Below are 26362 nucleotides of genomic sequence, written 5' to 3'. Positions count from 1 at the left end.
ATAAATTCTGTTTACCTGCAGGTTTATAGTGATCTGAAGCCGTGTGACCGCTGCACTGAAAGTCTGGCTGCCGGGAGGAATTACGGTAACTTTATTCTTCCCAGCAACCTCTGGCTTTCAGTCACTGAGGCACAGCTTCAGTCACTGCTCAGTACATAGCAATAGGTGGCTGTAACTCCTTGGCACTGATTGACAGCTGGCTCTGCACTAGTGAGCCGGCTGTCAGTCAGTGTCAGGGCGAACATACAGTCACCACCACCTAGTGTACTGAGCAGTGATTGAAGCTGTACCTGTAGGACGGAAAGCAGGAGGCTGTCAGGAGGAATAAAATTAATTTCCTCCCGGTAGCCATACTTTCAGTACCATTGTGGCACAGCTTCAGACCCTCATATCTGTAGGTTAATAGTGTTTTTTTACATGACAGGTTCCCTTTATTATTTTATGAGCAGTGTTTGTACTGTATGCTGGATGTAGTTCTCGTTATTTGCTCCTATTTTGTGCATATATGGATACTGCATAGCACCAGTTCTGTCCCGTGTGCTTGGGTGTACTTTCAGTCCTAGGTGCAGTGTCCATATATACAGACTAACAGCAGATATTAATAAGACCGGAAATGTATAGAACGCCTGAAAGCATAAAAGTGTAGACCGCATGCTGCATGTCCCTGCAGAAAATGCATTACATATCACGTTCATTACTTACTAATTTATATATAGAAAAAAAAATCTGCAGTTTAACCCCCTCCCCCCAAAAAAGAAAACACATTAACTTAATCACAATTCAATTTTTTTATTTTGTTGTTTTTAATCAAATAAACAAAAGTTGGCTTATAAAAAACTGAAGTGAAAATACATTTATCACAGCATTTACATCTTTTAAACATTTCAGTTGGCATATCAAAAGAGTAGGATGCTGGAACTGTACAATGGGACAGGGATTACTAGCAAGACTTGCAAGTATGTCAAAATGAATGAGGATTTGCACTCCCTTCCCCCTCATCACTTCTCATTGTCTTTACACAGGAATATGGATTGGTAGATTTGGCTTCCTTTGATTGATTGGTCTCCTTTGCTTGATCTGGTGTCTGGCAGGACAGGGGTGCAGTTGGTCTTCTTCTGACCAGTGTAAAACAGGTAAAGCCAATTTTTTTTTTCTTTTACTTTGAGATACAGCCCACTTTTTCTTCTTTGTTCTGATTGTGACAGTTCAAGCATTAAATAAATGCTAAAGAAAAATAAAAAATTAAAATGGGAAAAAAAACAAACAAACAAAAAAAAAACACCCTGTACAGTCTGGAGACCGTGGCATTATATACTTTTTTGGAAACACTTTGCATTATCTGCTGTAACAGTAAGATTTCTAGTGCTGCGGGGCTCTGGACAGCACAAGGCAACTTCTCTTTGGGAGCAGAGTACATCAATTGAAAATTATTTTCTTTTAATGTGATTTCATTTTTTAAACTTAAGAGGATTTTTCTTTACGGCTGCGAGGGGAATCTGCTCCATTAGAGGTTACTGTTCCATTGACTCCATTCTCTGAAAAAAAATAAAACGGGGGGGGGGGGGGAAGTGTCAGCATTTAAAACCAGTTTCAGCATGCATGGCTTTACAGTATCCAACATGTCCATTCTAAAACTAGAATTAAACTGTTACAGGGGGTTGTCCACTGCTCCTATAACCTTGTCTCAGTCTTCATGTTTCCCACTTTTGTAAAATAATCACACGTATACTCCTCTCCAGTGTCGGCACTTGCTCTCCCAGAGATTGCATGACATTATGTCAAGCGATCCCTGCGACCAGCGTTTGCTTCTCTCCCTTACTTTCTGCAATATGCACAGTACAAATGGAGACGTAGCACATGCCAATAACCCCTGATGCTTAATTTAGACCTTGCTAAAAGAACAAGTTGGACAAAATATACATGCAGAGCTAGGATGGGTTTACACCACCTGACTTGTGGCATTACGCGACCACCGATCAGCTACTTGTTTGCCAATTGGCCATCGTCATTAGCCTGTTTGGACAGTTCGGCTGCATTTTCTGCATACACAGAACAATTACTGACGGACTGCTATTTGTCAGGAAGATGTGCTGCTGTCAACAATGATTTAACTTGCTTAACAATAATCTAACTAGCCAAACGAGCGCTTTGCTGATTCATGGGCAGCCGATTTATGCTGTTAGGCTACGTTCACATTTGCGTTGTGCGGCGCTGCGTCGGCGACGCAATGCACAACGCAAATGTGAACGCATGCAAACGCTGCGTTTTGCGACGCATTCGTCGCTTTTTGCATGGTTTTGGGCGCAGGAAAAACTGCATCATGCAGCGTTCCCTGCGCCCTGACGCATGCGCTGCAGCGACGCATGCGTCGCAAAACGCAAATGCAACGCATGTCCATGCGCCCCCATGTTAAATATAGGGGCGCATGTGTCGCCGCGGCTGCGCCCGACGCAGCCGGGAGCGGCGCAAATGTGAACTTAGCCTTACAGGTAGCGTTCCAAGGAACGTTTTGTCACAATATTCAGCCAGAGTAAATTCTGCTTTACAATAACAGTGAATCACCTGTACAGACAGCCCAAGAGGAACGGTGGGATATGCCGTTATTAGATATCTGCTTTTCTCCATGAATGGTGAATGGGCAGTGGGAATTTTAGGCTTTTACACCTTGGGTTCACATATTTCTTGCAGGATGTCACAGACCATGGAGTGCTCACCTTTTTCCTTCCTTGACGATTTGCCTTTAGAAGCAACAGGTCTCCTTTTTTGTGAAGGCTGTGGAGATGAATGTTCTCTCCATCGTCTCAGCTGGAAATTGATGAACTTCCACATCATAAACGCCTGTGTTATGCAGATAGATGCCAGCACACTGACTCTGGAAGCAGAAAGATGGAGCACAAGAAGCCGGGTTATACGTCGCACTCATCAGGAGCGCCAATCATGTCAGAATCAGATACATCAGTTTAAGAGGCATAAAGGATTGTTACTAGGACTGCTACAGGGTTGTATTTAGAAAAGAGTTTTTCAGGTATAGCTACTGACAGTGTCAAGGTAAAAATATACGTTTTTATACCCTTTTGTACTTTTATATATTCTTATGCTGTGAAACAATAAGTTTTTCCCCTTTGCTTGCTAAATGCAAATTTGACTGTATTTAAGATGGCTGCCAGTATTCACCTTTGCTGCAGATTCACTTTGCTGAAGAAACAAGTTTCACATTCCAGAAGCCAAGGATCATTTCTCTGTAAACCGAAACTTAGCATTATGCCCTAGTTTTCGTTCTTGCCAAGAATCTACTTTCGTTTCTGAAGTTAAAGTATCGTCCCTGGAGAAATGGAAACTTAAAGTGACGTGGATGAAGGAGGATCTATCATATAATGTCAAGCCAACCAGAGGAACTGAATACTAGATAAATTCCCTAAACCCCGCCTAACCCTGCCCTCTGCACACCTTCCCCCAATGGACTATATAATGTTATGTATATGAAATAAACAGTTCAGTTGCTGAGACGTTACTACACTTTGTAGACATACGGGTAGTTGCTGAGTTTGAACCAGATTTTGTCTGACTCATTCTTCGCTCTGGTACCACTGCCTTTATCTTGATTTGGAATGACTGGTGGATGAAGGGTATTGTCGTGACGACCCCGACAATTTGGCGCAACCAACGTGGGGCGTGGCCCGCGATCCGAGACCCCCTGGACCCATGCCTGGACGTCCGTGGACGACACCCGTAGTGGCTGACCTCGAGGACTGATCACCCTCCAAACACGGTAAGTGGAGATCACATACTATGTATGTGTCACACTTGCTAGTGTTTCAGCCATTATTGGTTAGTCTGTGGTCTCCTTGGGTCTGGGGAGTGACTGGTCGAGTGGTGAGACCGAGCGCGATCCCGTGCCACGCTTCGAACCAGCAACTGAGAGACGTCGCACTCTGCGCGTCCTCGTGTACACCACACCTCCTCCACCGGTCATTGTACTCCATTCAACCACCCTACCCGTGACTGTTGCCTAGTAGTGATAGAGTGAAAGATTGAGAAGTTTGTGGATTGGGATAGGAGACGTAGCCTCTGTGATATTGCACGCACATACATCGGTAATTAAGACGTCCCCAAGAGGGGGACCACCAGAAACACTTGCACACACTTGCACATATCGGTAATTAAGACGTCCCAAGAGGGGGACCACCAGAAACACAGTGGAGGGGTCTCACTAGGAGACAGCCTCCCAACGTTTAGAATATCGTGACAGGACAGACTGTAATCACTGGTGTTCAGGTTAGGGAAAAATATTGAGCGCGAGGCTCTTTATTCATAACACGTGGAGCGCGAGGCTCCGTGTTAGGACACACGTGTTGCTGTCGCTGTCAGCGGCCTACTGCAGAAGGGCGTAGTATTCTGTGAGTCATGTTACGTCTCTTAAAGAAGAAGTCCGTGCCCCACAGGTTAGATGAGGATGCTGTGGAAGTCAAGACAATAGTAGAGTCACGGGAGGGCAAGAAGGCAGTCAAGAATGTTGAGAGGTTGTACAAGCATGTAGGATTGCCCTCGACAGGGAGATTGCAGCCGTCTACATGGCACTATCTCATAGAGAGCAAAAAGGGCATGTTGAAAGATAAAGGATTGTTAGAACAAGTGCAAGCTCATCTGCGAGTTGCGCGAGGATAAAGAATGAGGGATGGAAAAAGGTTGATGGAGAGGGAGGATGAGAGGATGCAGAGCCCGTGTTTGGCTATAAAATATCTCAACCATTGGTTTTTCTAAGGTGTTTTGGTATATGAATTGTGTGAAGGTTTTGTAGAAATTAATTGAGTCTGAGAACTGCTGTATTTCGTCACTCTGTGTGGTTTTCCGAAACACGCGATGGGAGGGGGGAGTCAAATAGCTGCGTTGTTTTTCTTCTTTTTTCTTCTTTTGTGTTGAGGAATGCTGTAAATTCTTATCTGTGTGTGTTTGAAGCCGATGGGAGGGGTGAACCCCTGCGCAAATTGTTTTTTTTTTTTTTTTTTTGACTTCTCCTCTTTGTGCTGCCGGCCAGAGAAAGGGGGGCCAAAGTTTCCAGAAGAACTTAACCCAGTCTGTATCAGCAGCTGCAGCGATCCTCACTCGCTCTCTAGTCCCCCTCCCCTCGCAGCTTCAAGGACACAACTCGCAGCTCGCTTCCTTATCAGTGGCCCAAGAAGCAGAAGACTTCAGCTCCAGCTCCCCCTCCCTTACACAAATCCAGTCTTACGCTCCAATATTCATTTTAACCCTGTGTCTGGAAATCTCCCTCGCTATGTTAATTCTCAGACCAAGATAGGACAGATGGATTTGTAAATATTGCGGTCAGACAAACCCAGACTGAAGAAATACTTGTATAATCTGTGCTGCAACCTGACCTAAGTGAATTACGCTGATTCCTGATCACATGTAGTGATATAAAAAGCTGACACAGGATAGTGGGTAGTGGGGACATTAATTTTGGGAGTAAGCTGACAGTAATCCTTTTGGGAAGGAGCTGTAGACCAGCATGTCATGTCACCCCCAACCGGTCATCTAGTCACCCCCACCACCAGAGAACCAACCACATCAGGTAGTGTAAGACAGATACAGGAGTATTATCCCTGGAAGCCCTCTGACTAGCTAGCTACGCTAAAATAATTGGCTGACCCTGAGAACAAACCTTTCCCAATATACAGACAAAGATAATATGATGGACGTATAAGTGCACCTGAGCAGACCTAGAGAGTTGGTGAGCCAAGATGATGGTCAGATGGTATTTATGTTATATAACCCCTATGTAGATGAGTATAATGAGATGTGTATCTCACATGTCCTTTCCCAATCAGTTTAAAAAAAAAAAAAATAGGGGGGATAGTGTCTCTAACCCTGTCAGTTAAAATATTCCTATGTTATGCTGCTTCAGTATGTGGGTAATTTTTTTTTGTTTTTTTGTTGTGTGCACAGACAGAGCAGGAAGCCATTGTTGCCACTGTTAGTTTTCGCAAGTATCTGGCAGATCTGAACTGTCGGGTTTCGGCCTAGAAACTTCGGTTCTGCCTTGGTCAAGTGATATTTTTGGGTCACTGTCTCCTTCAGGGTGCCAGACACCTCACAGAAGAAAGAAAAAATAGCCGTCAGCTACAAAGGATGAGACTGAGCTCCAGCGTTTTCTTGGACTATGTACTTATTGTCAGTGAATACCGGACGCATCCCGCATAATGCTACCTCTCTACAAGGCCCTTGAAAGACTGTTCAAGATATGGTGATGATTTTGGCAGATTTCACACCGGAAACACTGTTACTACAGAAGACACTGTAGTGCACGCAGCTGCACTCCCTCCCTCCCTCATTGTCAGGACAAGAAGCAGAATGTCAGGCTCTGTCTACTACATGTACTTTGGCCAAGGACAGGCGGGCTAATAAATACACAGACTCATAGTAAGCCTTTGGTATTGCTCATGATTTCGGAGCCTATGAACCAATCGAGGATTTGTTACTACTGCCGGGACTCAGTGAAGAATGCTGAAGCTGTTAAAGCCCTCATGGACTCAATCAAATTACCTACTCAGGTGGCCATTATCAAAGTTAAGGAGCACGGTACCATGGAACAGTCCACAGACTGTTGGTAATGCCTTTGCGGATATGCAAGTAAAAGCCGCTGCTCTCCTACCCGTTGAACTGACCATACCAGCTATGGTGACCACACGCTCTCTGCGTAAACAGTTACAAGAAACACTGACTCTACAGGAACCTGATGATCTATGCCAGACTGAGGTTTTCTACCGGACCCTGCGAGACCGCTTAATGACGATGCAGAGAATGTCTCCAAAGGAAGAAGTGAAGCAGTGGAAAGCTGATGGAGCACGTATGGACAATGGTCGCTGGAAAAAGGACCAACTTGTGTGTCTCCCTAAGCAGATGTACCCTGCTATTGTCACGTGGGCGCATGGTCCCACACATCGAGGTATCTGTCAGACCTGCTAACCCGGTCAACTTTAACGTGTACCCCCGAAGCATCTTGCTAAGCCCGATTATCATTTCCAAAAGCTCCAGGTGGACGACAGGACCTCATCACGTTGCCTAAGTCTGAAGGTATGAATATTGTCTGGTGGTTGTCGACATGTTCTCCAGTTGGCCAGAAGCATTCCCCGTTACCAACATGACTGCAAAGACCACAGCAAAGAAACTGGTGATGGAAGTTATATGCAGATATGGTGTTCCAGAAGTTGCTGAAAGTGACCAAGGCCCGGCCTTTCCTTCTCGTGTATCAGGAGGTTCTGACAATGCTTGGATCCACTGTAGCCCTCCATACTCCATACTCTCCACAATCCAGTGGGAAAGTTAAGAGGCTGAACGGCACACTGAAGGGACAATTGACCAAAATGATGCAGGAGACTACGGCTCCATGGCCAGGGCTCTTACACATTCGTACTACCCCTATTTCAAAACATAGCCTGTCCCCATATGAGATATTGTTTGGTGCTAGGTTCTCAGTTGTAAATTTTCAGTCTCAGTAGTTGTCAGAAGAAACTGACCGTGCTGTTCAATATGTTATTCAGTTTAGTAGAAATGTTGCTAACACCCATGTTTTAGTTTCTTTTTCCCTTCCAGATTCAGCAGAAACCGACACTGGTCACAATTTGAAGCCTGGTGGTTTTATGGTCGTGAAAAGCTATGTCAGTAAAACTTGAAGAAAAGAGCACCTGAATCCACGCTTCACACTGCAAAAGAGACCGGACCAGCGTTTAGTCACAATGGTGATCGAAGGAAAATGTTGCTGTTGTTTTTGGTCCTGAGGCTGGGGGCCATCCTCGCCCCTACCTCCTCGGCCCCTATTGTAAATAAGAATTCCGGTGCCACTATTCTTTGGGTAAACCTAACGGCCCCGGTAAATATCTGGTGATTTGATTTCTGCGATGTAGTCAAGTGCCCCGAGACTCAGCGGGTGGTAGAGGGAATTATCCAGTATTATATATGTGTTACCAGAGATAACAATTGTACTGGGGAGGTATTTTCATAATGTGTTTAATAGTGGATACTATGGGAATTTAGGCCATATACAGCTCCAGGATATTAGCTTCAGACCAACCAAGGCCCCCGTTACCAGTACAGCTAAAACAGGCCCAGGTGAACGTTTGCAAAATATAGTTAACGAAGTAATCCCCATTCCAGGTCTTAGTTGGCAAGAAGTCTTCTCTATAGAAACACAAACAGTCCCAAGGACAAATTTATGGTTAGAATGGGTAAGATACAATGTACGAGTCCAGAATATCTCTGTAGGATGTATTGCTTGTGCTGCAGCGAATACACATCTATACACATATGCATTGTTTTTTCCTGATGACAATACCACTGCCTGTGTTATGAATCTGTTGAAGGGTCTAAAGCCCACTGATTGTTCAGATTATGTCTCACTAATTCATGAAGCACCTAAATTAAAGGTCCCAGGAGGGATAACTGTGTTAGCTGATAATTATACCTGCTATAATTCCCATGACACTACAGGTACATCAGTAGGGGTCTTCAAGACAGGTTTCTGTAAAGAGAACAGTTCCCTGGATACTGATTTCCTAACTAAACATACACAGTACATGTACAACATTTATTGGTTATGTGGAGATGGTAAGCTCCGTCCTAGGTTGCCTAATACCTGGACAGGTCAATGCACCCTTGTTAAACTAGCTATGCAGTTCAAGATTTTACCTTGGGATCCAGAGACACCTGATGAATATACCAGAATGAGGAGAAGCCTTGATCAGCTCCACATGAGTTATGAAGAAGATCCATTGTTATATGTCGATGGCGTTGGAGTGCCAAGGGGGGTGCCTGACCAATTTAAAGCCGAGAACCAGATCTATGTTGGCTTTGCTTCTTTAATCCACAGGTGCAGATTAATAAGTATGTTGATTGGATGAATTACACATATTACAGTGAACAAAGGTTTGTCAATTTTACCTGTGATGCTTTGCAGGGTATAGATGAGGAGTTGCGCCCTAACACTAGAATGACCCTCCAAAACCGACTAGCCCTTGATATGATCTTAGCTGAGAAAGGAGGAGTCTGTGGGATGGTGGGAGAGGAATGTTGTACCTATATCCCTCAGAACTCTGGGGTAAATGGAAAGACCATGATAGCCCTTAAAAAGATAAATGGGTTAGCAGCAGAATTAAAAACTAATGCAGGAGTAGACACATCTTTCTTTTCCGGTTGGTTGGGTGGGCTCAAAGGATTCCTCCAACAAGCTTGTCTGGTACTGATTGCCCTTCTTGTAGTTGGATCGATAATCCTCTGTTGTGTTATTCCCCTGTATAAAAAGGTTATCACTGAGGCAACTCCGACTGGCACCTTCCCCAACCAAGAAGTAGACCCACCAGAGTACGATGGCACTGATCCAGGGGAAATCTCTAAGTACGCCCCCTCAAGATGTTAGACAAAACCCCTTACTCTCAGATGATGCAAAGAGATTTGGTTTAGGGACAGCGGGAGAACTCCATGTGAAGCTAGTGAAGGGTTCAGCTGCCTGGAGGCCTCTCACAAGGGGAGAGCTTCTGAGGTGTCTGGATGAAGAAATCCACCTCCCCTTTCCCCATCACATGGACAGTCTCGAAGGATTTTTCTTTTTAGGGAAAAACTTAGTGTTTAGGGGGGATTGTCAAGGTAAAAATATACGTTTTTATACCCTTTTGTACTTTTATATATTCTTATGCTGTGAAACAATAAGTTTTTCCCCTTTGCTTGCTAAATGCAAATTTGACTGTATTTAAGATGGCTGCCAGTATTCACCTTTGCTGCAGATTCACTTTGCTGAAGAAACAAGTTTCACATTCCAGAAGCCAAGGATCATTTCTCTGTAAACCGAAACTTAGCATTATGCCCTAGTTTTCGTTCTTGCCAAGAATCTACTTTCGTTTCTGAAGTTAAAGTATCGTCCCTGGAGAAATGGAAACTTAAAGTGACGTGGATGAAGGAGGATCTATCATATAATGTCAAGCCAACCAGAGGAACTGAATACTAGATAAATTCCCTAAACCCCGCCTAACCCTGCCCTCTGCACACCTTCCCCCAATGGACTATATAATGTTATGTATATGAAATAAACAGTTCAGTTGCTGAGACGTTACTACACTTTGTAGACATACGGGTAGTTGCTGAGTTTGAACCAGATTTTGTCTGACTCATTCTTCGCTCTGGTACCACTGCCTTTATCTTGATTTGGAATGACTGGTGGATGAAGGGTATTGTCGTGACGACCCCGACAACAGCATGCAATGAAGAAGTGCTGAAAATGGGACAAACTGAGTTTAAGGGAATCTGTCATGTCCGATAAAGCTATTAACCTGCAGTTATAGGCTTAATCTGCAGGGTAATAAAGTTATGAAGATGCCTGGCCATCATAGTGAAAGTGCAGCACCTGGAAGAAAATGATCTTTCATTACTGGGAGCCACTGGCTTTCAGTCACGTGAACTGAGAAATTACAGTCAGCGCTAAGAGAACTGAGAGTTGTGGCTGTAAGCTGCACCAGCACTGACTGACAGCCAGCTCTACAATGTATCAGTCCAGAGCCGTCAGTCAGTGCCACTGCATATTACAGCCACCACGCTGAGTCCTGTGAGCGGTGACTAACTGCTCCGGTCACACCTGTATGACTGAAAGCTGGTGACTTCCAGAAGGAATACATTTATTTTTTCCTGGGTGCTGCATTTTCAGTACAGTGGCCAGGCACTTTCCTAAAGCTATTACCCTGAAGCTTAAGTGTTATCAAACATGGCAGGTTCCCTTTAAGTATGTAAAATGTTCACATGCACAATACTGCCTTCTACTGGGCTGTCCCAGTAAGACCGTTGGTGGATCCTGTCGAAATCAATTCAAAGGGGTGCTAGCAAACATTAGCCGAGGCAGATCTGTAAATGTCCACTATACTGTGGAATTGGAAATAGATAAAATAGCAGGAAATAACAGTAACGATGCACTTCTTTTCCTTCAGATCAGTCTGCACTGCAGTCTGCTCTCTCAGAGGCCATTTTCATGCAAACACGTACCTTATTGTCAGTATGTTGAAATTTCCAGAACTTATGTCCAAAGCCTGATTCTCTGCGCGAGCAAGTCCAAATCCAACAGTGAGAACGGAGAGGATAAGTGTGAGCAGGCGGCCCAGAACAAACAGGACGGCCCAGAGACTAAACCTGCGCACAGGGAGAAGCGGACACTGGTAAGCACTTACACGGTGCAGCTCCCAGAAGGATGCCGATCTAGACCATCAGATTTAAGGGGACATTGGGTTTACATTTTGTAGATCCGCTAAATCACAGGCAGATAAATTATATTTTCTATTCTAGTGCTCCCATTATCTTAATACTTTGGACAATTCAGAATTCTATCTGGCCACCACTTCTATCATGTGCCATGACCAACATTAATGAACAGTCGGATAGCGGATGATGGATTCCTGTAAAGCTCGAGCAGAACTCAGAAAATAACTTACCCTTTCTGGTATTTCTCATTACTGAAGTAAAAAAGGCGAGAAATGTGGAAAAGAAACTCCACAAAGTAATGGAGGACCAGAAGAACCAGACCGAGATGATTGAGGCTGTAATAGAATTGAAAAAGACCATTAGCACAAATCCCTGACTGTCACACACCAACTGCAAGTGAACACTAAGGACCAGAGAATTTTAAGTTTTTTACACTTTCATTAATCTTCCCCTCGTTCCAAGTGCCATAACTTTTTAATTCTTTTGTTTACTAAGCCGTACAAAGGTTTTTTTGTTTTGATTTTTATTTGGGGGGCAGGTTGTAGTTTTGAATTACACAATTAATTTTACTATGTCATGTGTTGAAGAATGTAGTTAAAAAAAAAAAAAAAAATTCCAAATGAGGTTAAAAAAAAACAAAAAAACACCATCGTTATTCGGGCTTTGTTTTTACAGCAATCATTGTGTGGTTAAAGTGACAGAGTAACCTGATTCTCCACATCCGTACGATTATGTGGATATCACACTTGTCCTTCTGTCATGTTAGTTTTTGTGAAAAAAAAATTGTTTGTTGCTATTATCCAAGACCTCAAACTTTATTTTTTTCGTTGCTGGAGCTGTGTGAGGGCTTGTTTCTTTGCACCATCAGTTGATGTTTCTATTGATTTCATTTTTTTCTTGGATGCTATTGAAAATAGCAATCTTAGGGCCCCATTTTTTGGAGGAGGGGGGGGGGGGGGGGAATTAAACTTTTATACATTTTTTTTTTTTTTTTTACTTTTTTTTCCTGCTAGTTTACGTTTTTCGACTCCTTAGGGTAGTTGAACCTGCAATCACTGCAGTATATAGTGAAATTGTGATGGTCTTAATGAAGCTCAGCCCGTGGCTGAGCTATGCACGAAGACCATCACATCAGTTACGAGGGCCTTCAGCAGGCTATAAAAACCCATCAGCTCCACACTATCCCAGGACCAATGAGACCCGATGCATCTGTACACCAGTAAGGACATCACTTAAATGTCACTGGCAGATGGAGAGCGCCATTTAACATGGATACACTCCAGTGATAGGACCCAGCGATTTTTATAGGAGCCATGTCCCTGACAAGCCTATGTGCTTAGTTTAAACAGATTGGTCTGACCGACACTAATGAATGTTTTCTCTCATTACAGGGTAAACGGGCGCTGATCAACAAAAATCTGCCCATCTAAATGCATCTTAAATCAGAATTATAGGCAAACCAGGTTACCTTAATAACTGGATGTGGAGTGGACCAGTGACAGGAAGTCAGTATCGTATCAATTATTAGTCAGATCATCATTTTAAAGATTTTCTCAGAGTTCAACTTACTTTAGGACATAAGCGCCGATAATATGGAAGAGGTACAGTCCAATGTAAACCAGCTGGCGAGGAATATCTTCCTGAAAGAAAAATTTATTTGAGCACTAGCACTTTTTTTTCTACCCAATTCTAACAGCTCGATAGACTAAGGTGATCAATACTCCTCTATATACACACAAAACCATTGTGCCATGTAGAAGTTACGCAGATGCATTACAACATTTACCTTTTTTGTTTTCTGGAAATAAAGTTCCGGGAAGGAGTGAAACCAATAAGCTAATTGGGAAATGTAGAAAAATTTCATTTGGAATCTAAAAAGAAACAAAAAGAAAAATGTCAGTTTTCTATACAGGAGCTGTGACACACATGTTAATTTCTCAGCCCAAAAGAATTAGCAAGACACGGGTAACATACAATCATCATGAAAACAAGGTACGATACGGCACATTGAAGCTTCTGATAAACAATATTTATTTTTTGGGAATCAATAATAAAATGGCAAACACATAATATGATGGCTATGATCACTGATGTGTTCTGACGACTCTGCACCCTTGTTTATAGTATATATGGATAAAGGCGGAGATGCCAGAAATGCGTCATAAAATCCACATTGTAAGCATTTGACATTTTGTTATAGATTCCAAATAAAGAAATATTAATTTTAAGAAGTATGGATGTGCTGCATTCCTCCATTTCTTCATGATGCACTCACTTGAAGATCTACAATTAGATTGGCACCCATTATTCGGACAAGAATTACTGGAAAATCGGACATGGTAGACCCCTTTCCCTCTTGTAATTAGCAGTAGCTGGAGCTTGTGCACGGCTGCTTGTCATTATTTAATATCCTCCAGCCTGTGCTGTAACAAATGCAACAGTTCATTTCATTGGCTGGGCCTGTACTGCTATACTGGCTGCGCATTCGGTGCTGACAGGTGGAGCGAACAATCTTAGCCCTAGTGACAGCATGGCCACCTCAGCCTTGTCTACAGGACAGATTAAAAAGTGCCTGTTGCTAGATCCAGGCTGGCCAAGGCACTCTGCAGCGGTTCAGGGAGTAGAAAGCTTGAAAAGCTTGCCGGGGACCATAGGGATAGACCTGTCTAGCTCAGTGCTGCCCCCAGTTGGTTTCTTCCAGCATTGGTTAGTTGACTGACCGTGGTGATGAGCTAATGTGATCGAATAAGGTGCTATCCAACCATGCTCGGGTGCCAACAAGAGTGACTTTGGCATACTCTAAAAATACGTTAGAGTCCCAGCGGCTGTTCGACAGGCGCAACACATGCAGGGATTTCCTAACATACATGCAACCTCTACATGTCTTGTGGCTGTTGAACAGCTGTGATACATTTTAGCTGCGGGGACATGAACATATTTTTCGAGCACGTTGAAGTCACTAGGCTAGCACCCGAGCACGGTCGCTCATCACTAATTGACAGGTCTCTTCCATGTGCACATAAGGGAGAGGCGCTGGACTAGTCACATCTCTCTCTACGGCCTCAGACCCTTTGATTTTCAAACGAAATATTTCAGTCACCAGTCAGCGTACAACATACCTGGTGCAATCTCAAGCTCGGACAGAATGATTCTAGTGACAGGTTCCCTTTAAACAGGTTGCGATTATATAACATATATTATAAAAAAATTCTCTAAAAAGGTTCCATGTAGAAGATATTAAACTTACTTGTAAACATGATCCCCAGGTTCAGGGCTGCCTTGGTCTTTATTAACAGGCTGCAGAAAGATGTCATATCTACAGAACTGGAAAACGCTGCAGCCAATCACTAAACTCAACTGCTTGTGTTGCCTACATCAGCAGAGCTGCTGAACCCTGCAGCCATGACATCACTGCAGCCTGTCACCAAAGCCCGGAGCAGCAGCAGAGGATCTGGGGAGCGCTCAGAACAAATGGTAACACAACATTCCATATACATAGACTTGCATTGTTCTCGGCAGCACATCGTCTATATACACAAGACAATGAGCTGCCAAAAGAGGCGATTTAAACAATAGATTTTTTTTTTAAATCAGGTTTTTATGCAACATGTATTTGTATCACAATTATTACTACAAAATAAAATTGGTTATCTCGCAATTTGGAAATTTTGACACTGGGGTTTTTTTTTTTTACAAGACTCGTATGTCCTGCCCTTTCAGGAAGAGTTTTCAGCAGGCTCGTAATCATCTGGGTAGGATTATGGTATGTTTCCACATGGCGTATTTGCTGCGGGTTGGACGCTGGGTACAGCCTCAGTGTCCAGATGTTACAGCATAGTGGAGGGGATTTTATGAAATCCCATATCCACTATGCGTACAAAGATGCAAGTGGCAGACCTGCGTATACGCACATGTGGTGCGTCTTTATAGACTGCAGCATGTCTATCTTGCGGAGACACTCAGTCTCCACAAGATAAATAGCACCATTCTATATATAGGACGCAGCGATTCCGCATGTGTTCTACACATGCGGAATCACTGGCGTTCAAAAGCCGGCAGCGCTTTGGAAAGGGCGGTTGTCCGCTGCGTCCAAAGCGCTCTGCATATGCCAAGTGGGAACATACCCTTATACTGACAGGCAACACCCCTACACACTGCTGATAACACAGGATCCACCAATCACAGCAGGCGATGTCACAGCTCCCTCGGCTCCCCTCCTTCACAAGGACCTTTTAACGATCTCATTTGATGCTTCAATGCAACAGATGAGGCCAGTCTGACCGTTGTAGCTATGTATATGCGCATTCACTCCTAATATAAAAAGAAGAGGCTAAACAAAAGCCTCAGTGACCAAACTAAAATTGCAAAATTTCTAATTTGTAATAAAGATTGCCCCCCAAACATGTAACATGAAAACCTGATTTAAACAATAGGTTACTTTTTGGACAGTGGCGACCCCTTTAAGCAAGCTCAAAAACAATTTCATTTTGACTCGGTTTGGGCTCCATGGGATTACTTTTGGGCTCAGAGAATAGATTAGGCCAATCCTCGAATGCTTGATCCCCCCCTTTCCTTATGGTGTGTGTCTTGTCTTTTTGTTCCCATAATTTAAGGTTACATGTACGATAATTTGTATATGCTTACTTTTATTTTGGTTGGAGAATCATTGTCGTTCTCATTTCCTCATTTTTTGTATTGTAAAGTTTGTCCAGATTTATGTTTCTTGGTCAAAAATTTGATAAAAAAATAAAAATTTACAGTATAAAAAAACAATTTCAATTGATGAAGTGGCATTTTGCTCATTCGTCGCTCGTTATGCCCGGAGACCTGTTTACACTCACCAATTATCGGGAAAAGAGCGAACTGAGGAACCCCCAATAATCAGCCAGTGTAAATGCACTCACATGAAGAGAATACTTACGGAAAATAAGTGTGGGGGTATCCTTTCCATAAGCTTGTTGGATCTGAAAGGTAGTTCTCCTATGAAAAGAACAAAATAGAAAATCCGTATATTAAAAAAAACAAACCTAGCTTAAAGCCTCAGCAAAAGCTAATCCCCTTCCATCGGTGAATTAGACGGCATTCTTCATCCATTAGCGCAGTATCCAAACATTTTAATTAGTGGTTGTGCAGGTAGTGATTTTGCTGAAAATAACATTATCGTTCAGAGGTGGTTACTATGGGAACACTAATACCACAAACACTGCCAGCTTTGCAGCTCAGTCTGTAATGATCAACCATACTTCCTTCATGTTACCGAACCATTTACTGCACAGAGATCAGAAAGCCGAGCGGGAGAACAATGCCCTGCCGTGTACCCGTATACACATAGGAACGACAACTACACACCGCTGACCGGCTCAGGAGCCACAAATAGAAAAACAAGTACACCAGAGCAAATCATGGGTCAAAACACTGGGGAAAAAGGACATGCAATTATACTGATCACCCACCATTCAAGTAACATTGGACGAGTCAACAATTCTAATTCCCTGTAAGGTACATTGGATAAAAACAAGCGATAAAAGTGGACTGCACGAAAACCCAAAAATGATCTAATTTGTCCCATCTATGATGTCATTTTGCTGTCAGGAGGCAGCTAGTCCTAGAGAAGATTCTCAGCCATTAGATGTAGAGGGTAGTTACGTAGTCAGCATGATCATTAATTCTTAAGTGCTTGATCACACACTTATTTGCACGGGTTCTGCATTCTTCACAACAAAGTCTGTACAAAACCAAACACCACTTCCAATGTGAACCCCATACAGCCGTTCAGGAGGCCATTTCAGTTCCACAAGCAGTCACTTTTATTTGATTTGATTATTTTTTCCCACAAGCCAGCCGCATGACGGGACTTTTATTTCTTTTTACTTTTCAAGGCAAACAGTATTTCTGGTAATATCTGAGGGTACATTCAATGTTCCCTTTAATGGCACTATAGTACCCAGGAGGCAGAGCTGGAAACCTTCATTAGGCCCCACGCTTGCGTGGAGGTGACAGCAAGACCCGTTCCCTACTAGTTAGGATCAGCGGGGTTAATTCTGGTCATTTTAGAGCCATACAACTAGTGAAATTTTGACAGCGCTACCACTGGAGCAGTGATGTGAGCGGTAGTATTCAGAGGCAGACGAGCGTTTCAGTAATCTAATCAAGAATCACAAAATACAACCACATCCTATTAGTAAACAAAATAGCTTACCGAGACGATGATGCTTGCTCCCCAGGCACAAGAGAAAAAGTAAAAAGCACTCAGCTGCCCAGACTCGTTGAATTTGCTGTGTTTTGTCTTGGAAAAATGCATGCGCCTGTTAATTTTCTGAAAGACAGAAAGTTTAAGGAATAACCAAGACACGATATACAATGGAAGGAGTCCAACAATTTCACTTTTACTAAATCTGCATTGCTGACTATTGGGAACGGGTCTAAGAACACTTGTTCCAGACATTTGGGCAATGTGAACAGTCTACCAATCACCAGGTCATTTGCCGGGTGAAATAATTTTTAAGCTTCCTTAAAAAATAAAAAGTATTATTCTCATTAGCACCTTGTCCTGTGTAAATCAGACAGGTACAATGATATTCTACGGGCACAGAACAATTATACTAATGATTGTTCTGTGCTCATTGTACGGTCGGCTTGTCTACATCAGTTTACAATTTGGCAGATTTAACGGCTGGTATCGAATATTGCAAGCTCACCATAAGGCGCGTGGCTACACATACAACACCAACTCTGTGGTCAGAAATACAGGCCCCTGATTCAGGAGGCTCAGGACCAATGATATAATCAAAGTAGTTGATCGTAACAGTCGATACAGTAATCAAAAAACTATTCTAGTAAAATCCCCCCCAAAAATAGATATTATTATTACCAAGCATTTAAAATAGCGGAAAAAAAGCCAGTATCATGAGAAAGGAAAATACTGCTGTCCTTCCTACATGACATGTAGATTAGAATCATTTTGCTTTTGGGCAATATTTCATGAATGATTAGACGGATTTTTGGATCGGATACTAAATTACTTACGTCCAACACATATTCTTGTATAACAGCGTGTAATATTATTGCCACAAGCATGTAGAAGAAAACGGTGGCCACATCTTTGATGCCATAGTGATATAATGAAACTGGTTCTGCGAGAAAACCTGGAAGATAAGAATGAACCGTTCTCTGTAATATAGGAAAACTTACGGAAGCCTCAAGTTGTAATTGTGGGATAAATCCCTTATCGCCTACCCACAGAATAACTAATGACAGCTGGGGGGCTCCCACCAATTACAAAGATGGGAGTCCTGTTTCACCCCAATTAAGGTCCCCCATATACATTAGATGAAAGACAGCAGGACCTGCCGACCACCTGATGTGTATAGGGGGCTTCCAACTGTACCCCAAGAAGGATCAAGCAATTGTATTTCTAACACTCAATCCCTTTACCCATGGAAGATAAGCGGCTGCCAGAGCTGTCACCTCGCTGAATACTCAGGAAGGCTCGGTGGCACGGGTGTATGGTAGGGCCAGCTCATGTTTATGGTGGGCTTTAGAGTGGATCGGTGTTGCATGTGCACACTGTGGCCCTTTTATTGTCTATAGGGCTGACAGACAGTGGAGAGCCATCAATCAGGAAACATAGGGCCACAATTCTTATTAATGTGGCTTCCAGCATGGCAGCAGAGACCATGTGTAGACACGGACAGACCCCTTCCTAACATTCGTGGCTACATCACTAGAGTAGTGCGGCAGCAGAGTTCTGCTCCTTTATATAATGACAACCTCCTAAGAAATGAGTGTGTGCCTGGTGGGCTGCCCAACCATACACCCGTGCAGAGCCCAGAAATAACACACACCACCAGCAACCACTCTATTTTGGGGCTTGAGTCTTTTATATTATTATTTTAGTGCCCACCTACATTTACATCCCTGTATGGTACAACCCATCAGAGAGGGGAAGGATAAGTTATATTAAAAGGCTTCTCCAACCTAAATAAATAAAAACAGCAACAAATGCTATAAAGCAAAATAAATAAATAAGAACACTACTCTGCTCTCCATTCCATAGCCTGATGCTCAGGTGGTCCTCTCCGTTTTTGTTTGCCATCAAGTGACCACTGCAGACAATCAATGGCCTCACAGTCAGTGATGTGCTACTGAAATGAAACTGAGCGGTAGTGACATAAAATACGGCACATGCCCACAGCAGTCACGTCGGCAGCTTGGGAAAAAAAAGAAAACTGGGTGGGCCACCAGGACTTTTTTTTTTTTTTTTACAGAACATTTAAGTGATTTTCAAAAGATATGCAACATGGAGGAAAAGAAAAACAATTAGATTAATTTTGCATGCATTATATTTTTTTCTATAACTAAAGACCCCCATATGCATTATATATGAAAATTTGCTAAGCCCACCAATTTTAGTGGGTCTGGCCGACCATCCGATGTGGTTTTTGGCATCCCCTGACAGATAAAAGGATCAAGTGGTTGGAATTTCAAAACAAGTCCTTTTGTTACAAGGGTAGATATGCCGCAGGTCTGGCAGCACCTGTCACCTCTGTGCCTATAAAGAGCACCTGAACACTCAGCTGAGTGCACTCGCGTGTGGGGAGAGCCGGGGAAGATGGTCGTCATTTATACAAATGTTTGGTTGACAGTTCTGTCATATGTGCGGTCAGGTTTATTATGAGTATCTATGGTCTTAATGAAGACCCCCAAGTTAAACGTGCCCAGGGTTTTTATGCTCTTACTTTATTCCTGCTGCTCCCTCCAGTGTTCTGTTTTTTTTTTTTTTAACCCCTTCACCCCCGGAGCTTTTTCCGCTTTTTCATTTTCGTTTTTTGCTCCCCTCCTTCCCAGAGCCATAACTTTTTTGTTTTTCCGTCAATATGGCCATGTGAGGGCTTATTTTTTTGCGGGACGAGATGTACTTTTGAAAGATACCATTGATTTTACCATGCCATGTAACAGAAAACGGGAAAAAAATTCCAAGTGTGATGAAATTGCAAAAAAAGTGCAATCTCACACTTGTTTTTTGTTTGGCTTTTTTGCTAGGTTCACTAAATGCTAAAACTAACCTGCCATTATGATTCTCCAGGTCATTACGAGTTCATAGACACCAAACATGTCTAGGTTATTTTTTATCTAAGTGGTGAAAAAAAATTCCAAATTTTGCTAAAAAAAAAAAAAAAAAAGCGCGATTTTCCGATACCCGTAGCGTCTCCAATTTTCGTGATCTGGGGTCAGGTGAGGGCTTATTTTTTGCGTGCCGAGCTGGCGTTTTTAATGATACCATTTTGGTGTAGATACGTTCTTTTGATCGCCCGTTATTGCATTTTAATGCAATGTTGCAGCGACCAAAAAAACGTAATTTTGGTGCTTTGATTTTTTTTCTCGCTACGTCATTTAGCGGTCAGGTTAATCCTTTGTTTTTATTGATAGACCGGGCGATTCTGAACGCGGCGATACCAAATATGTGTATGTTTGATTTTTTTTTTTATTGTTTTATTTTGATTGGGGCGAAAGGGGGGTGATTTGAACTTTTATATATTTTTTATTTTTTTTATATTTGTAATCACTTTTTTTTAAATTTTGGCATGCTTCAATAGCCTCCATAGGAGGCTAGAAGCATGCATAACTCGATCCGCTCTGCTACATAGAGGTGAAGTACAGATCACCTCTATGTAGCAGAAATGCAGGGTTGCTTTGAACGCTGACCACAGGGTGGCGCTCAAAGCAATCGGCCATCAACAACCATAGAGGTCTCAATGAGACCTCTGGTTGTTATGGCGATGCACTGCTGACCCCCGATCATGTGACGGGGGTTCGCAGTGCGAGTACTCCCGGCCGCGCGGCCGGGAGCGCTAGTTAAATGCCGCTGTCAGCGCTTGACGGCGGCATTTAACTAGTTAATGGGCGCGGGCGGATCGCGATTCCGCTCGCGCTCATTGCGCGCACATGTCAGCTGTACAAAACAGCTGACATGTCGCGGCTTTGAGGTGGGCTCACCGCCGGAGCCCACCTCAAAGCAGGGGATCTGCCAGCTGACGTACTATTCCGTCAGCTGGCAGAAAGGGGTTAAAGGTAACCTGTCACCCCCAAAAATCGAAGAGGAGTTGCGGCCACCGGCATTAGGGGCTCATCTACAGCATTCTGTAATGCTGTAGATAAGCCCCCGATGTATCCTGAAAGATGAGAAAAAGAGGTTAGATTATACTCACCAAGGGGCGGTCCTCGGTGCGGTCCGGTCCAGTCCGGAGCCTCCCATCTTCTTACGATGACGTCCTCTTCTTGTCATCACGCTGCTGCTCCGGCGCAGGCGTACTTTGTGTGCCCTGTTGAGGGCAGAGCAAAGTACTGCAGTGTGCAGGTGCTGGAAAAGGTCAGAGAGGCCCGGCGCCTGCGCACTGCAGTACTTTGCTCTTCCCTCAACAGGGCAGACAAAGTATGCCTGCACCGGAGCGTGAAGACAAGAAGAGGACGTCATCCTATGAAGATAGGAGGCCCCGGACCGGGACGCCCATCGGACCGCACCGGGACGCCCATCGGACCGCACCGGGACGCCCATCGGACCGCACCGGGACCGCCCCTGGGTGAGTATAATCTTGTTTTCTCATCTTTCAGGATACATCAGGGGCTTATCTACAGCATTCCAGAGTGCTGTAGATAAGCCCCTGATGCCGGTGGCCGCAGCTCATCTTCGATTTTTGGAGTGACAAGTTCCCTTTAAATCCGTCATAGGATTCTAGAGGTATGGGCGTTTTTATTTAATCCTAATTTTATGGTCTTCACCAAGGAGGCAATGCTCACAGAATAATTATGCCGAGCTGCCTAAAGACACGCCCCCAAAGAACCACACTAGCCACACCCCCAGAGGACACGCCACCATGAGAACCCCGCCCACTCAAAGACCGAGGTTAGCAGCATATAAAAAAAGCTAACTAAACCCATATGGGGATTTAAACCAATAACAACAAAAATCAATAAAATGAAACACTCAGGCGAGCATCAGTAATAGGGCTCATACTCACTTGCGTGAAATACGGCCGAGTCTCGCATGTTAAAACCCGGCTCTGCTGCCAGCACTCCAGAGCAGAGCGTGCGGCCACATAGCAATACATGGAGCTGCACGCTCCGCTCCCAAGTGTTGGCGCCAGAGCTGGCTGTTACCATGCGAGATTCCGCCGTATTTCACGCAAGTGAGTATGAGCCCATAAAAGAAGAGTAACGCCGTCTACTTTTAACCTGGTGACGGCTCCTCTAAGTGCTGCGATGCAAGGTCAGCGTGAATCTCCTTACCTTCCACTGGAATGGTGACATTATACTGTAGCGTGACAAACATGACGGCCACTTTTGCTGTAATCTAAAGAGAAGAAGAAAAATGACAAGAGTTCTTGTTACTGTTCTCAACAAGCACAGACACAAGTGAAAATATCAATAACCAGAGTGTGAAGAACTAGACCCACCAGCATCACCAGACACGGCTTCTCACGGCCGGCAGACCCACACCAGACACAGGAAACTAACGCCATGTTGTCAGAAAGGTGACGTAGAGGTGGTGTAAATATGCAGAACACAAGATGCCAACCTGATGCCCGTGGCTGCCGTCTCCAGTATTCCATAGCCATTTGCTTATTCTCATCCATCATGGCGACTGCGTGCACACAACTAGGGCTAGTGACAGGGGGAGCATGGTGGGACATGTACAGGTGTAATCGGTGGCGTCGTGCAGCAGCAGTGCACACGCTGAGGAGTCTCCGTATACAGAATATGCAGCATATCTATATATCTAGCGCCCATGTGCACAAGCCCTGCGTAGAGACTTATTTGCAGCTGACAATAGATCAGTACTTATAGAGGCCCCAATTCCGGGGTTATGATTGTATATTAATAGAGCGGTTAATGAAGCAGCTGACATTGCAGGGGTTATCATGTACTGCTACTGACTTCATGGCCACAAGCTAAACTTCTTCATGACAGGACGCAGCCAAACTGTGCTGCCACGTTCACATCTCCTTGTAGTTCTAGGCACACAGCCAGGGGAGCACGCTGCAGCCTCCGGAGCACGCCGGCCACCCAGGCTCCAGCTGCCTACTCCGGGCTCAGGTGACTCATCAGCACAAAGCCATATCAGCTATACCCTGTACAGAATAGGGGGCTACACAAGATCTGCATGTGTCATGTGTGGAGGAGGTCAGTCCTTGCACAAGGCCACCAGCCAAGTCACATCAGCTCAATAATCTAATAGCCAGATATCAGACAAAATAAAAATGTAATAGTCATTAAATAAAGCACAGAAATACAGGGATAATACTGAAAATGGCAATTGTGATGACATGGGCTGCACGCAATTAAGCTACGTTCACATTTGCGTTGTTGTGTGTTGCGTCGGCGACGCAACACACAACGCATGCAAAACGCATGCAAAAACGCATTGTTTTGTGACGCATGCGTCCTTTTTTGGCTTGATTTTGGACGCAAAAAAAATGCAACTTGCCGCGTCCTCTGCGCCCTGACGCTTGCGCCAAAAATGACGCATATGTCACAAAACGCAAGACAACGCATGTCCATGCGCCCCCATGTTAAATATAGGGTCGCATGACGCATGCGTCGCCGCAGCTGCGCCCGACGCAACGCTAATGTGAACATAGCCTTACTCAGACTGCAGGAAACTTACTGTTCCATTATCCTCACAAGGAGGGGGGAAAATGGAGGTCATAAATCTAATCAGGATGTCACGCTCCACTTATATGGGCTAAAAAACTGGACCAGTTTATACAGCTGTTGTGTAGATTGCCCATTTGTTAGGCAATTCCCACATGTATTAGCTGCCGCAAATCATGCAGCTGCATCGACAAACTAAATCTCCGAGAACTACAAATACTTGGAGACCACCCGAGCGTGCTCGCTTATCACTAGTGGCCAGGTACGTGCAAGACTGCGCCATTCATTCTTTACCAGAAAAAGAGCAATGTACCATGCAATCTGTAGCAGGCCTAGAGAAGAAATAGAGCGGTGGTACCTGTGTTTTGTCCCAAAGGTCAGACCCCCACTAATCAGCCAGTTGGCACCTAGCTTATGGATAGGGGAGATCTTCTAATTCTAATGCCAGATATACACCTGCAAAAGTCAGCTCAAACCCCTCTACCTGTGCAGACTCCACCAGAAACATGTAAGTGTGGCCAAGCATATGTGTTCCTATAGGTAGGGGTCTGCCATGGCTGAGTGATGCAGTAATTCTGCTGTCCCCTGGTATCTGCAGTGCTCACTCCTAGTGTCAGCGGCTCTGGCTTGATCTACCCGTGCACAATGCACATAACACTATGGCTGCACAGTGAAGTCACCAGCCGGTCGGAGGAATAGAGGAACGAGCAGGCTCCTTTTCAGTCCTCACACTTCTCTACATCTGGAAGCAGAACTTTCTGTCCCGGCTTGTAGAAAAAATGCACATTTTTTATTTTATGAATCTGATGATTGAGAGCAAATGTGGCCATTATGTTATATAACATATGGAAGTGATCATATCCGAGCACCAGTGATGAACAACCTGCTGGCACAAAAACTACAACCCCCAGCATGTACCCGCACTATGGCAACAGCTAGAGAAGCATCAATTATAGAAAAATAATCTGTGTGACGAAATCGATGAGAACAGCCAGACGTCCTAGACATGATGCAGACTCCCCCCAAACCATCACTACTGTTCATTACACAGACCAGACCTCACATGGAAACTAGAGGGGCGCCATGCCATTTGGGGGTGCCCTGGCATCTGGCCCTCGATGGTGGGCTGAGACCTGCTGCCACAGGGGACTGAATGCCTCAATCCGCAGTGCATGTGACGGGGGTCCCCAGTCTGACGAGCACTTCTGCATGAATGTCTGTTTGTGTAGAAAGTGTCCAGGAGCATTACAGGGAGATCCCAATGACTGATGAAGATCTGCTGATCTGAGCACATGTGAAGGAAACAGCAATGTTATACCCAGGTGTGCACATGCCCTACTCCTAGGGATCTGCAGGACCGGATGGTGCAGCTGTACTTATTACCGATCACTGACATACAGCTGTGTGACAAGCCACGTGTACAAGATGGTGACTAGTCCTGGGCACCGACCACTCAGTGCGGAGGACACCGCTACTTGTTGTTTAGCAACTCACAATACAAAATTATTTGTGTTATTTAAAAAAAAAAAAATCTAAGACCGGATGAGCCTGGTGTACTTACCGGGAAAACCCATGTCAAGATGGCTGTATACGCGTAAACATTTTAATAGCAGGCAGGAAAACGTCCTAATGGGATTATTCAGCCATGATTACATGGATTCTCAGTGTAAGTACACCAGCCACATCAGGTCTAGGATTTATCTAGTGGTGTTTGATGTGGAATCTGCCAGAGGAATGGAAACACCGCAGCTGCACCAATAGGGAAACCAGATGGGAAGAGTGCAGAAAAGTAAGAAAGAAGCAGGAAAAGAGCGGAGCCGGGACCGTTGCAGGGGAGCTGCGGGGAGAACTACAAGTCCCAGCAGTGAGCGACTCCACAACACCATGCGCCGGCAACTGCTGGGACTTGTAGTTCTCCCCGGCCCCTCTCAGGCCGCACTCACCTCGAACATAAGCCCCAGTAAGAAGAGCATAGCCAGGCAGGAGACGATGTCCGCATGGTTCTGGATGATGAACTCGTGGCTCAGCACAGGAGGCGTCTTGCTGCTCTTCTTGCGGATGCCCATGATGACGGACGGCGCTCGTGTGTCGCACACACCAGGGACAACTGGGGCAGCACCGGGCGCGCCGCCTCCTCCTCTCCCTCTGAGATGACGCTATACTCTAACGCTGTTGACACCACGTCAGCATTGCGGGGAGGAGCCACGTCCTCTATGAGTCACGTGACAGACAACGGTTGCTGTCCTCGTGCCCGCCATCTTACTTCTGGGCAAATTGAACGTGGAGAAAGTTGTATAAAGTTGTTCAAAAGCCAATATACAATGTGTTGTTCGTAAACTTTATCAGCACCAAAGGAAAACACAACAAGTTAACGCGTTTTTGTTGTTCACTGTTTTCATGGCACTTTAACATGCTGCCCTAAGCTGCGCGCCCACAATAAAGATGGCTGAACGGTGCGTTACGTCGTTTTCTGTAT

At 44.4% G+C, this 26362-nt stretch overlaps 1 protein-coding gene across 1 annotated transcript; it reads right to left on the bottom strand.

The window, feature by feature from the left end:
* Window positions 1–773: 773 nt before the first annotated feature.
* On the bottom strand, window positions 774–26072 carry TRAM1 (translocation associated membrane protein 1). The gene is made up of 11 exons (XM_069731446.1): window positions 25830–26072; window positions 22522–22585; window positions 18262–18380; window positions 17435–17551; window positions 16157–16215; window positions 13022–13106; window positions 12805–12875; window positions 11466–11570; window positions 11023–11166; window positions 2715–2872; window positions 774–1535 (listed from the first exon to the last, which is right to left on the bottom strand). Exons 1-11 carry the CDS (start codon window positions 25950–25952, stop codon window positions 1462–1464), a joined length of 1119 nt encoding a protein of 372 aa, XP_069587547.1. The 5' UTR covers window positions 25953–26072; the 3' UTR covers window positions 774–1461.
* Between the last annotated feature and the right edge of the window lie 290 nt (window positions 26073–26362).

This window comes from Ranitomeya imitator, chromosome 6, assembly GCF_032444005.1.
Source record: "Ranitomeya imitator isolate aRanImi1 chromosome 6, aRanImi1.pri, whole genome shotgun sequence".
NCBI classification, from domain to species: Eukaryota; Metazoa; Chordata; class Amphibia; order Anura; family Dendrobatidae; genus Ranitomeya; species Ranitomeya imitator.
Note: the sequence above shows the minus strand (reverse complement) of the source record. Positions and strands in the feature narration are given on the sequence as shown.

Coding starts and splice junctions, on each gene's coding strand:
- TRAM1 (XM_069731446.1), bottom strand. CDS start 25,952: ATGGGCATCCGCAAGAAGAGCAGCAAGACGCCTCCTGTGCTGAGCCAC. Junction 17,552..18,261: donor TACAAGAATATGTGTTGGAC/GTAAGTAATTTA, acceptor TCTGTCTTTCAG/AAAATTAACAGGCGCATGCA. Junction 13,107..16,156: donor TACCCCCACACTTATTTTCC/GTAAGTATTCTC, acceptor GTTTCTTTTTAG/ATTCCAAATGAAATTTTTCT.